Source organism: Eurosta solidaginis, chromosome 4 (genome assembly GCF_040869045.1).
Source record: "Eurosta solidaginis isolate ZX-2024a chromosome 4, ASM4086904v1, whole genome shotgun sequence".
NCBI classification, from domain to species: domain Eukaryota; kingdom Metazoa; phylum Arthropoda; class Insecta; order Diptera; family Tephritidae; genus Eurosta; species Eurosta solidaginis.
The window spans coordinates 25135174-25149307 of NC_090322.1; the positions used below are offsets into that span (position 1 = coordinate 25135174).

General features: G+C 34.9%; 1 protein-coding gene across 3 annotated transcripts in view; it reads left to right on the forward strand.

The window, feature by feature from the left end:
- The window catches only part of Vinc (vinculin), a 66686-nt gene that overhangs the window by 47182 nt on the left and 5370 nt on the right, over positions 1-14134 (forward strand). For all 3 annotated transcript variants that reach the window (XM_067780746.1, XM_067780745.1, XM_067780743.1), the window contains exon 2: positions 72-372. In XM_067780746.1, the coding sequence (XP_067636847.1) occupies positions 316-372 (57 nt within the window). In that variant the 5' untranslated portion in view covers positions 72-315. The remainder of the gene's footprint in view (positions 1-71; positions 373-14134) is intronic.

The window sequence follows — 14134 nt, forward strand, 5'->3', positions numbered from 1 at the left end:
AAAATCTTAAAAAATCCTAAAAAATGTTAGTTTTGTTAATATTTTTCCAATTTAATTGCACTCTATTTTAGCGCATGGAATATTCATAACAACAAAAAGCAATACTAAAAATTAAAACAGTGCAAAAGGTCTGAAACAAACGTAGTTAAAAAAAAAAGTTAAAAAAACATAAAAATATATAAAAATACAAATAAAGACAAAAAAAAAACAAAACAAATAAATAAATTTGTTGCAACAACATTGCTGTACAAAATCCAACTTTAGTTGAGAGTTTCATTTTTGGGTAACGTGAAACATATCTAAATTGGAAGCAAAATGCCCGTTTTTCATACAAAAACCATCGAGAGCATTTTAGACCCTGTCGCTCAACAGGTGAGTTGATAAAAAAAATTTTTAACTGCTTATTACGATATTTATTATTTCGTTAATATTTTAGTTATCTTTATAATGTTATTCTGTATTTTATGCTACACCATACTAAGTGATGTTATTTTATTATTTTACTTTTATTTGTCCTATCTTAAAACACTGTACCTCATTTGCCAGTTTTTTGACGGTTTTTCGAAATAAATTTCATTTGAGAATTTACTTATTTGGTCAGGATAATAACTCATAAATACATATTTCATGTCTTCAATGGGATGAATTACACTGGATCATAAATTCGCACTTTTTTTCTGCACCAGAGACGCCATTATGAAATTCCTATGTAAAATCACCCCTTGATTGCCAGTAGGGTACTTAAGTATTAAATGGATATATTTACTTGAATGCTTATAACTTTTGTATTAGTCCATCGATTTTGTTGAATGAAAGCTTGTTTTTTTTGTAATAAACAGAGAAAACAAAATCTGCAAAAAATAAAAAGTTTTCGAAATCCTTCCTCGCAAAGTACAAATTTTTTTATATTTTTACAAAAAAAAAATTGGAAATGATTGTTCGTTATCTTTGAATATACAGGGCCTAACAAAAAGTGTTGTATGCAAATTTTATTACCTTTTAAAAACTTCAAAGCGTTTTGGAATTGCTCAATTCGTTCCTGAGATATTTATGATTAAGTGGACCCAATTTTTTATTTTTTTGAAATAACGGTAATTCCTAAATATCTCAAAAACTTTACCATAGAATCAAAAATAAACTTGATTTTCAGAATCAGGGAGTGATTTTACATAGGAATTTCATAATGGCGTCTCTGGTGCATTTTGGCTGTAAACCAGTGTTATTAAAGATGGACTATATCGTAAAGATACCAATAAAGAAAGAATATTGCAGTCGCTTCCATACTCATCATTTTGCTTTTACAAACGATTTTGTGGGCGACCAAAAGAACACACCTTGTGGAACTATGAAAATGCTTTTGCGAGCCTGTCCCCAAACCCCAACTTCGCTAACGCCAAAAATATATTGTAACGAATACTGTGAAATTCCTGATAATTATACACCTTCTGCTAACGTTCGAATCGCTGAACTGTTGAATACATAACTCCAATAATTAGTATTGCAAAAGGGCCTTTATTAGACTACTTTGGGAGTAGTAGTTCCCAATTACAATTATACTTCACTAATAGTGTGTTTAATTCAAACTGATTAGTTATTCCTCAGGTTGCACTGCTTTTCACGAACATGCCTTCTGGAACAGTATCAAATGCGCAGAAAAAACATTTAGTGCCATATGGTCACTAGGAATAACAGCCTAACGCCCATACTTTTACATAGAACTTAGGCGGGGTTATTCCTTATGACAACATGGTACTAAATGTTGCATGATTTTGTGCGCACTTCATACTCTTTTAGAGGTTTTTGGCGATGGAGTTTTTGCGTTAGCGCAGGTGGGGATTTGGGTGCTAAATCTCTATCAGCAAAAGTACATAAACTTTGCAAAACAGGTTTGAAATTTGCAAAGCACCTCTCCAACACGAGCATGTTATCAACATATACTAACCTTGCGCTCTAGAAAAGTCCTTACAATACTTGTTTCTGGAATCCCGTTAGAAGTGGCTAAGCAATATTTAGTCAAACATAAAAATATCGCTGTAAATTTTTTATATCCTCCTGTTTTTCTTCTTGTAGCAGTGCTTGGCCCCATCAATTGGGTGCAATCGCTCACAAATTATCATTGATTTCCTCAGCGGGAGGCTTTGGAAAATCGTAGTTTCAATAGGGTTGCACCGGAGAGACATTGCAATTGATAAGGCGGTTGGTGTTATGAGCGTACACATTACATTCCGGATATACATTACGTATGCCGTGTATGATTATCGATAAGTAAGAGTTCAAACTATTACAATATCCAGATCGCAGTTGGGCCAGAGTGACGTGCGTCTCCCCCTGAGAAGAGCTGCGAAAGTTTACTCCGACTTTTCCGCCTCTTTGTGGATGAGACTGAGGGCCTGCTTTTGCATTTTTGGTTCAAACAGCTGAATTCTTTTGTGTTATTTGTCAGTGTGTTATCGACACTAATGATGGCACAACGTCGAAACCGGTTTGTCTCGAAACCAAATTTGATTCTTCGGTTATTGTTTTGACACCGAAGTGCCAATCTGGCACACTCGGTTACTAATACATATCATCTTTTACTTCACCAGGTCAACGTTCTGGGTTGTGTATAACCTCTCAACCACTCCCGATGTGGAAGATGCTTTGCCAGATATGAATGCGATACGCTTCGGCACTAGCACCATCTGGTACTAGCCCGACTGCTAGAACCTTCGAGTGCGTGTATTTTAGTCGCCGCTGGGGGCCGTCCCGTCCTTAATATTCGTCTCCAAATAAATATATGATGCAAAAGCAGGGATTAATAATGACCCCAGCGGGTTAGGGGATCAGAATATACCCGCGGTAGGTATGCCTGTCGTAAGATGCGACTAAAATACCAGATTCAAGGGGCTGTGTAGCGCAACCCTTCAGGTTGCCAGCGTAATATATAGCTTCTCCAAACCCAATTGTCAACCTCACCTGTCCGCGGCGAATCCTGTTTCACTAACAGACGAGGCTCTGGCGACCCCAAGCTCCTCATGGAACTTGGGGTGGGGAAGGAGGGAATGGCCTGAAGGTTTAATGTGGCCACATAAATCGTTCCCGAAATGGTCGGGCTAGCACCTTAATGGTGTTGTGGTACTGGAGCGTACCGGATCTGAATCCGGCAAAGGACCATCACATCGATAACACTCCCCAAAGCGTTCGGGGAGCAACCTTATCGCCACAACAACAACAACAACAACAATAATGAGAGGTAAAAGACGCCGCACAGTGTAACTTTTTTCACTTTTAGGATGCCCAAATTAATAACAGCCAAACCAATGGAGCGATTCATTTGAAATTTTGCAGTGTGGTTGCAATCTAAATCTGATTGATCCGCCCACTTTTTTTCCTTGCCCTCATATAAGGTGAAATTTCACATAATCATATTTTCTACTTTAAAAGAATTTTCCAGAGCCAAAATAAATAAAAATTGTTTAGATTTCTTTACTTTAGCTTAGAGGCTTTTGATTAATATTTAAAAAATTTTATTTTCAAAGTCAAACACAACATAGGACCTATATTTGTAAAAACTGAATCGAAATACATAATTATAAATAAAAAAATAAAATAAATGTAAGGCGCGATAACCTCCGAAAAGATTTTAGGCCGAGCTTCTCTTCCAATTTGCGTCGTGCTCCTTTGTAATTTTTCCTACAGATTTGCCGGACGGGACTTACTTATTTTATGTCGACTCCGAACGGCATCTGCGAGGCAGCTGAGTTTTCACTGAGAGCTTTTCATGGCAGAAATACACTCGAAGTGCTTGCCAAACACTGTCGAGGGGCGACCCCGCTTAGAAAAATTTTCTTTTAATTGAAAAACCTTATTTCTAAAATTTTGATGTTGCTTTGCCCGGGGTGTGAACCCAGAGCATTCGGTGTGGTAGGCGGAGCACGCTACCATCACACCACGGTGGCCGCCAGTGATATTTTAACTGGTATAAAGTTAGTGGAAGTCAATATCGTCGACATGCTCTGGTTCAGATAATAAGCCAATAACTTCACTCGTTAATGGTCGCCGCTTTGACCTAGGTGTTTTCCGCAAACTGTTTATGAATGGGTCTGACGATATCAGCAATCTGTGCAGCAAATCCAAATTACTCCAAATTCTTGACTTTTTGTGGTGATGGTTTCGTGCATCTTTGTTTCTGGACTCTTGAGCTTCTTCCAAAAATTGACCAATAGGTAGAATAAGACACAATTATACTTTTTCCATGAAACAGAATTTTAGGTACGCTCACTGGCATATTGTACCAAGCATATTCCGATAAATATAGTACCCTGGTCTCTGTCACATAGTGGCCAAAAGCTTCAGAATTTATTTGAAATCCTCATCCTATTCATGAAAGTATTGTATGAAACCTTTTCAAAAGAATCCAGATTTTCCGATAACCGTTCAGAGTTTTTCTCAATAATTCTACTTGTAGATCGAAAATCACATGCCCATCTCTTACGAATATTATAAGTTAGCTTGATGATGTATTATTTTAATTTTGAATGATCCACATCTCTTCCAATTATACTCAAAATATGGTTTAGTATGGCTTTGTTTGTTTCTCCATCTTTGCTTTTTAGCCAAACTTCAAATTTTATTTCGTGAAATAGCCGTAACTTGTTGATGATATAGAAAAATTTGGTACAGTGCAGTTGGTTTTACTTCAATGCAGTCCGTCTTTATTATGATTCATTTTTAGCTTTGTTCTCTATTTATATAATCTTAGCCCAAGCGTTTTATTATATCACTGGTCATAGAATAAGAAACTGGGTTTAACGGGAAAATAATACCTGCTAATGCTTAACAGAAATACTTACCCATTTATTCGTTTTAAAGATCTAGATTTATGTGATGTATACATACATCTGTATATTCCCGAAGCACTCAATTGCTTAGAAGTATTACCCATAATAGACGACCCTCAGGTAGACGTGCATACATAACATAAGTTGATGGGATAAGTGCACAACTCGTCAACTATGGGAAAACTTATATGACAAACAATGAAGGCTATTCAGTCCACAAGTTTCCTTTTTCTGGATTTTTACCATTTCAGGTATAACTGTCTTTTTTCGGATCTAGTATAGTAGACTTGAATTGAGAACATTCCATTGTTAGGTTCCTTCATACGTGAGCGAGGGCATAGAGACCTTAAGTTGGCGATTACAAAGAAAAACGCAAAATTTCGCTATGGTTTTTTCTTTTATCTGAAACTATATGAAATTCCCTTTAATGTGTATGTATTCGTTCAATGGAATTGGGCGGAATAAGGCAAGTTTTATTCTATTGAAAACGAAAAATTGTCTAAGCTTACCACACTTTTAGTGGCTTAAAATAATGTCTACGGGGCTCAAACTGACCAATGCTGTTATAAACTACCCAAGTATGTTAAATAAAATAGTTTGAAGTCAAAACAGTTATCGCAAAATCCACCACGTGGCCACGAAGTTGGACTGTGAAATGATTTTTACACTTGTTTCAATTATCTAAGTTTCATAATGCTTATCATGGTGATCGTGCGTTTTTTACTTTGCTTTGTATACATTTTCTTAACAGTTGGTTATTAATCTGTTGCATGTCAAAACATTTTTGAGATTGGAGAACATTGTTTTTTGGACTTTTGGCATCCTAAAAGTGAAAAAAAGTTACACTGTGCGCCGTATCCGCAATCAGTAAGCTTTGCGTCGTTATCCTTAGTCCCCTTTTACACCATAAAATTCTTAAGTTCAAGTCTGCTGCGATATATTCGAAGCGGGTGAGAAGAGCAAGGAATGTACAACAGCATCCACACCGTCAAGTCGTTTCAATTTTTTCTTGCTATCTCTTCCTCTCTTTGCTTGTATGCCATTATTTGGTTCACACTTGCTTTCAAGAAAAATTGATAAAAAGTAAACGCAAATAGAATGCACAAAAGGAACGCCAACGGAGTTGAATTCAAGTATTGTATGATTTAAAACGGGACTTGGCAGGGCAACTATCTTTCCATTTTCTCACTGACTTATCTCATCTGTGATGCAGCTGCTCAAAGTTAGGATGCTAATTATCTTCTTCACTTCCTCTGGTTGTTTTTGTTGTGTTAACAGTGCTGCGTCCCATTTAATAGATGCACCTCTCACAAATTGTCATCAAAGTCCTTCTGCAATATCCAGAGCGGAGTTGGGCCAGAGTAACTTGTGTCTCCCTTGTTAGTCTGCTTTCTTTTTCTGAGAGAGTTGGATAGTGTGTATTGATAGCGCGGTTCAGCCGGCGCGACCAGCGAAGGTGTTTACCAATTGTGTGTGGATTAGGCTCAGGGCTTATGCTTAGGAGATCGAAAATCGACTCTGATGATGGTACAACGCCGAAACCGGTTTGTTTCGAAACCAAATTTGACAAGGGTTGGTGGAAAATCTTTCCAATATACATCACCGTTGCCTATCTATATCAAAGAGCTGAGTGGGTAAGTGTCTGCTCATCATAGTGCTTACGGAGATGCTTCTTTATCCCTTTTGGAGGTGGGGCTAGATCAAGAAGTTGTTTGTACATTAGATATAATTTCGGGGGCATGTGCCTACGACATTTGCATAACTGACAGTCGCTAGCGGAACGCCATCAACCTGAACGTCCAATATTTGCGTCATCTGTTCCTTCTAACTCATAAATAGAGTGGCCGTGGACTTGGTCGGTGATAGTGTCAGGTCGTGTGAGATGAATCCAGAACGATTGGAAGATAGCTCATGTCTTCACAATAGATGCAGTTCCATCTTGTGAAAATATTTACAGTGGTAAGAATGCCTAGTCAGGGGAGGGGTTACCCTAACGCGATTTCAGAACTCCAAGAAAATAATGTTCAAATTATTATTTTTTTTTCATTTTCTAAAACTGTTATAATCCTTAGATTTTTGTACATTTTACATACAATTCTATACAATTGAATGTTTTTTTCTCTGCAACTGTATTTTCTATTTTAAGATACTTGCGCAAAGTGCTTTTCAAAGTAAATAAAAAAAAGAAGAATAACCAGTAAACATTTCAGAAGCTTAGACATTTTTAGCGTTCTGTAAGTATACGATAAATAGAAGCGTATGTGAATTATGAACCAGATGTGCCATAATGATACAGTAGTCAGTAGCAAGAAACAGCTAACCCCAGCATTGAATTCTGTGTAATTATGTTTTTCCTTTGTTTTTTTTTTTTTTTTGCTACTACGTGTTATTTTTGGCAACAAGTTATTACTTTTTTACATAATTTTATTTTCTTATTTTTAATTTTTTTATTTCCTGTTTTTGTTTTTTTATTGTTTTGGGCCAGCTTTTCGGAGACCAGCGCAAAAAACAACAAAAATCAAAAACCTGCTAATACCGCATCAAATGTCAAACGTGACATATGCGGTTTAACCGCAAACGAAAACATCTGTTTCATAGAAACCAGAAAATCTATTTCATTGACAAAAAATGTATTTTCTCCATTCTTCTAACGTCAACAAATGGCACCTACGCATTATGTCATTAACTGTTGTTCACCTAGAAGAACATAGGAATAAAAAATTGTAGTAGTAACTCAGTTTGTCGTTATGTAAAAGAATTACAAAAACAATAACAGCTAAAAGCAACTGATACCGTAAATGACAATCAAAACAAATATCGATTCATTCATGTAACTACAGTTTAGGCATACGGGGCGTTGATGCGCGTTAAGAACTTGATTCTGAATTAACATTAAAAATTAATGTTCGTAGCGTGCCTGTTTTTGTTGTTGTTGTAGCGATAAGGGGAGTGTTATTGATGTTGATGGTCCTTTGCCGGATGCAGATCCGGTACGTTCCGGTAACAAGCATCATATATGTAGGTACTAACCCGACCATCTCGGGAACGATTTGGTATGAACACATGCAACCTTCTAGGCCATAGCGCCCTCCCACCCCCTAGATCCATTAGTTAGTAGTTAGAGTTCGGGGTTGGCAGGGCCTGGGCTGTTAAGGAAACAGGATTCGCCACGGGTAGGTGAGGTTGACAATTGAGTTGGAGAAGCTATATATTGCTCTGGGAACACCTTGAGAGGGTTGCTCTACACAACCCCTTGAATCAATTTGGTATTTTAGTGGCCTCTTACGATAGGCATACCTACCGCGGATATATTCTAAGCCCCCTAACCGGCTGGGGCTCTTAGCGTGCCTCTATCGATTTGTCTTTTTATTGTCTTATTTTCGAAGGGTTACAAATGTGTCATCGATTTCATATTGAAGTTTTATAGGTATCTGTTTTATATCGATGAGTCTTCGTTAACAAATCGATATCATGCCGATAACAAATTGGTAACACTCCGATAAGAATTTGATAACTTTCGTATAAAAAATTGATACACTTTTGATAACATATCGTTAACTTTTGGGTAATCTATTAAAACCTTTTTGTTAACCAATCGATAACTTTTCGATAATAATCGGATAAGAAAATGTGACAATCCGATAACAAATGTATAACTTATTGATCAAAATAATTTATAATTTATTATAGTGTTTTGGCGACGTTTTTGTTTTTTAATTTATTTCGTTTTGCCGGCTTTAGGTCCTGGGTGAATAAAACAACAAATAGAGTTTTTCAACCGATATATTTTGGTTACTGAACGGTAACCGGCTTCAGGCCGAATTTTTAACACGTCTGCACCGTGTAACGTGGAGCTGTATACATAAAATTTGGGGTTTTATTCACTCACGACCTAAAGCCGGCAAAACAAAATAATTAAATTTTTCCCAAATTATTAAATAAATTATAAAATTAAAAAATTGCTTCAAATAAATGTTTTCATATATTAAAAAAAAAACCAATACGGGCAGTCCCCGATTAAATCATACAAACAGACAAAATTGGTTAATTCGTTGTAGTTTTATAAATAGAACAAAAACAGCAACAAAACTAAAGTTTCTTTGAAAACCGCCGTACCAAGCTTAGCTTTAACACATAATTGCATACGAAGTATGCAATGTGTAAAAGATTAAAATATGCAAAAAAGAAGCCAATTGGGAAAAACTTTACAACAACTAAGGCATGACGTAGCTGAATGCGTTTGTAACCATTTCAGCTATCGTAGGAGTGCGGGTTCGACTCCCACTCCCGGGAGAAAAGGCTTTGAAGAGATTTACAAGGTATAATCGAAACAGCTGTCGCCTTGTCCGTCCTGATGTCACGTTGTTTAAATTTTTCCCAAATTATTAAATAAATTACAAATAAAAATTTATTTTACTTAATTAATTTTAATTTTATTTTATTTGATTTTATTTTATTAATTTGATCTGATTTAATTTAATTTTAGTTTACTTCTACTTGTATATCTGTTTATTTTTTTTTTTTTATTAAATTTTTTATTTTATTTATTTCATTTTAATAAATTTTTTTCTTGTTTTTATTTATTATATTTCATTTTACTTTATTTGATTTTGTTCTATTTTAATTTATTTGTTTCTTTTATTTATTTATTAGATTTTGCTTTATTTTTTTATTTTACTTCATTTTATTTTGTTTTATTTGATTGTATTTAATTTTTTTATTTGTATTTGTTTTATTTTATTTGTTTTTTTTTCACTTTGTTTATTAGATATTTATTTATTTTATTTTATTTTATTTTTTTATTATATTTTATTTCTTTTATTAAATTTTTTATTTTATTTGTATAATTTTTTATATTTTTTCTTGTTTTTATTTATTTAATTTCATTTTACTTTATTTTATTTTATTTTGCTCTATTTTAATTTATTTTTCTTGTACTTATTTATTATATGTGACCTGGCCTCTGAAAAGGTGGCTTATGACTCAAAAAAAAGAAAACTACTAAGAAACTTAAAAAATGCATTGTTTATCTTTAACAGCTGTTTCTCGCAATTTTTTTTGAGTCATAAGCCACCTTTTCATAGGCCGGGTCCCATATTTTATTTTATTTTGCTTTATTTTTTTTTATTTTACTTAATTTTATTTTGTGCTAGTAGCCAGTTTATGGGACTGGTGGAGGATTTTAGTAGGAGCGTCTGACTACCATGAATATGGGTTCAAGCGGGCATCTTCATTGTATCAAGCAGCTCGCTATACAATCTTGTAATGGAACACTACCACGATGCCAACGGTGTGTATCAAAAGAAGTCGAATGATGGTCTACACGAGCTTTATGCAAATATTTACACAGTGCAGCGAATTGAAGCCCATGATCCTTGTTGGCCAATAAGTAGAGGAATCCTTGATCTCCATTGGTGTTCAAAATTCCATTCGCTTTATCAAATTGCATTCATTATCGCAAAGATGGGGTGACGTTAGGGTTTCTAAGGTTTTAGTATGAGCTAACTTGCTTATTTAGGGTCCATGAGTCATCGAGCTCATTGCTTAGATGCTTAGTTAATCACGATTAGTGTAACCGTCTGTCAACCCTTACAGTTCATTTTTTCGTTTGCGTTTTTGTTGTATCGTTTTCAAGTAGTAAAAATTACGCCCACCTTAATAGTGGCAACTTACCAATCTGCTCTTCACCTTACACTTTCCTTACACTAAATGTATATATAAATAGTAAATAATAATTTCAAATATATGCGAAAAATGCGCGTAGCTCAGATTAGTATGCGATCACCAATTGTGATCGTTTGGAGCGAAAAGTATTCAAACTCACCTTCACGCCTTAATTAAGTCCCGGTATTCATATTTTTTTGTATCTTTTGTGACGCTCACTTAAACACCGTAATTTCCGCGTTTTTTACTATTTACGGTTAGGCATAATTCGTTTTTTTTTATTTGTTTATAATTTAATATCGAGCGCTTTTGTGAATTCTGAATTTTTTTTTCAAACTTATTAATATCTGTTTGTAACCATTTACGGTTATAAGTTCATCGCTACATGGTGATCAAAAGGAATATAAACAAAAAGGCAACTCTTAGAGACCAATTGTACAGCGAACAACGGGACATTCATATGGCTTAGCAGCTAAAAGGCTTGCACTGATATGAATGTTGGAGATTCGAGTTCAACGCTCAGCTCCCGAATAGCTAGCTGATGAAGAAGTGAAATTCAGAAACATGTCCTAGTAACCATCGCCGTTTGTAAACTTACAATTTTTCTCTAATATCAATTACAAAAACCATTGTATAAAGCAATATGAGCAAAGCTCGCTAATTAAATACACAAAACATTAATAAATATAAGAAATAAAAGAAAACAAAAATGAAATAAGAAAATACAAGAAAAATAGTACTACATAAATTATTAATGATACTCATAGACTGCAAAAGTAATATAAAAGATGTTCAGTTGACAACGCTAACGAATTATCATTTCTCATTTCTTTACATAAATTTTCATTTCGTAATTTTAGCAAATTTATTTTGTAAATAGAAACTGACAAAATTTCATTACTCTTTTTGTTTTGTTACAAAACTACTAAGGCTTTTTAGCCGTAAATATTAATTTTGGCACTTACATGTGCTTACATGTGCTTATATAGGGTAAGCGCACTAGCATCCGGACACTTAGCATGTTCCTTAACTTTGACTTCACCACATTTTCTGGCTAAAAACGCTTTTGCAAATAGTAATATTGCTTTTAATGGTGAAAATATTTCTTAATAGTGAGGCGTTAACATATTTCTTAAATAACGAATTGTAAAATTTAAAAAACTAAATTTCGACAAAAATTAGATTATCATTAGTATCCCGACAGTAAAAATTAGTCTCGAATTTTAGTATGATATTTTCGTTGTTTTTTGTTGTTGTTCTTTTTTAATAATATATGTTTGCTAATGTCAGGTTTTCTAAAATATTTTCCAATAATTATATTTTTTTCATATCGATGTCGCCCAGAATTATTTTTAAGACCGTCTTATCTCAGTTTTTTTAACGCCATTCCTTGGCTAAAAATACATCAAATATTATTTATTAAAAATATTATTAGATTGAGGATTATTAAATTAAATTCAGAGATATGGCGCTTTTGAAAAATGTTTTGGATCAGGGCATTTTCCGAACAAAATTTTAGATAGTACCACCTGTGTAGGTGAGAGTGAATATTACTTTGGGGAAACTATAAATGGCGCTGCAAAACCTAAACTTCTACAATGTGCTTTCTTGTAGACGGCTTTGTAAAGCCTTTGCTTGCCATTAATCTGCTTTTCGCTTTAGCTTGCGCAGCGCAGGTAGTTCGTATGTGAGCCGATAAGGGGGGATTCTATCCATATTCATTTCGCTGCATATTTTTACTTGTTGGTCTAAAATCGTCATTATAATGATAGTAGGAATCCGCCTCTTTTTGAGAAGGGCTATCTTCGTTTTTGCTGTTGCTAGCTGAAGACCGTGACTAGCTATCCCCCTATTGCTTTCTGGCGAGTCTAGGCGAAAAAGACTCTCTTTGATACTGTTATGTCAGAAAGTCTCTCAAGATATATAGCAAATATTACTATACCTTGAAAGGTATTTCTAGTGTCTAAAGCATGCCATTCCACCTGGGTGATTTAAAAGATTTGTGATGTCCAGCGTGACCAGTAAGACTATCGGTTTTTATTGGTGATACACTGTGTAGGCCATTTGACGGTGTCAATCACTACTGCCATGGCATCTGTTATGGAGCTACCTCTCCGTAAACTATGCTGTTTGTGAAACAGTCCTCCCCCATTCTCTATGGAATCTTGAAGGAACTTGCGTTTAGGATATGGTTACCCTGATAATTACAAAATTTTCTCCGATTCACATCAGCTTTTCGTTGATGTATGTTGCTGATCGAGTACTTGTTCATAGTACCAAAAAAGTGAAAACCATAAGGGAACAGACACCGATCAATGAATAAAAAAAATTCGGTCGTGTAAAGTTGTCCCTATATGCTCTAAAAACTGAGCCAAGGTCTATACATCCAAAAGAGATAATGCCTTCATTTCTTACTTTTTCAAAACCCTTACACATTTATTTTTAGCCTAATCGGCATAGCAACCGTACTCCTAGACCTCTGCCCCTAAGATGGCGAGTAACTCTTAGGTCCGGTTTTTCAGTGTGTGTTTAAACTCCAGTTAAAGTTAACTAGAGTTTAGCTTTGCCACTTCAGCCGCTTAAGCTGAGATGAGTATGAAAATTTTATGTTATCGAACAAAGTGACAACGTTAAACTCTAGTCAACTTTAACTGGAGTTTAAACTCGCACTGAAAAACTCGGCCTTAAACTATGAATTCGATTTAACTTGAACTTTTTGAGTATACATAAGAAATATACAAGATTGCGATTGCGTGTGATACGTGTCTATTTACATATATGTTACTATTATATTAATGCCAAAAAAAGGCATAGTCTCCGGCCACTAACGCTGTCCGGATATTAATGCGCTTACCCTACATATTTTTCGCTATAATGAAATTTCTCATATTTTTTGTCGGTTTGGGGGGTGCTAAATAAATTTGTGTTTACTGAATAAATATGAGCCTAATACAAACAGATATATGTATGTAGGAATGTTTTCTTCAATTTGTATAACTAAAGGTAGGAGGTGACTTTTACTTTGATTTTGTGCTATAAACATGTGATCTTTTTTCAATTAGGAGTATTTTAAATGAAAATATGTAATTTAAAGGTTTGCGCGAAAATTGTTAAATGATTGTTGAGTAGATATGTATGTAAATTTCAATCTCAAAATGATTTATTAGAAAACAAACAAAAAGTATCTCTATTTTCAAACTAGCAGGTCCGGCAGACTCTGTTCCGCCCTAACTTTGGTCTATCTGCATAAGTTTTAAGAAGTTTTTACCTCTTACTATTCCTCCCCCTTTTCCTTATCCTTTTATTCACTCCTCCCTCTACATTTCTCCTTCTCCCGCTCTGTCTTGTCACTCACTTCTTTTCCACTCCATCTATCCCTATATCTCTATCTTCGTCAAACTCTATCTTTCTCAGTGTCTTTTTCCTTCCTCTTTTCTCTTCTATCTAGTTCTTCTAACTCTTCTTTATCCCTTATTCCCAGTCCCAGTCTCAGTTACAGTTACAGTTCCAACCCAAGTTCCAATCCCATTCTTAGTCGGTCCCTGGTTCATTTCCCGGAAAAAAGTGTCGTAAATACTAATCTAGGCAAAGAGCTGCCTATATACCGAATTTCAGGCAAATCGAACTGTGAAGCGACCCTACATATTTGA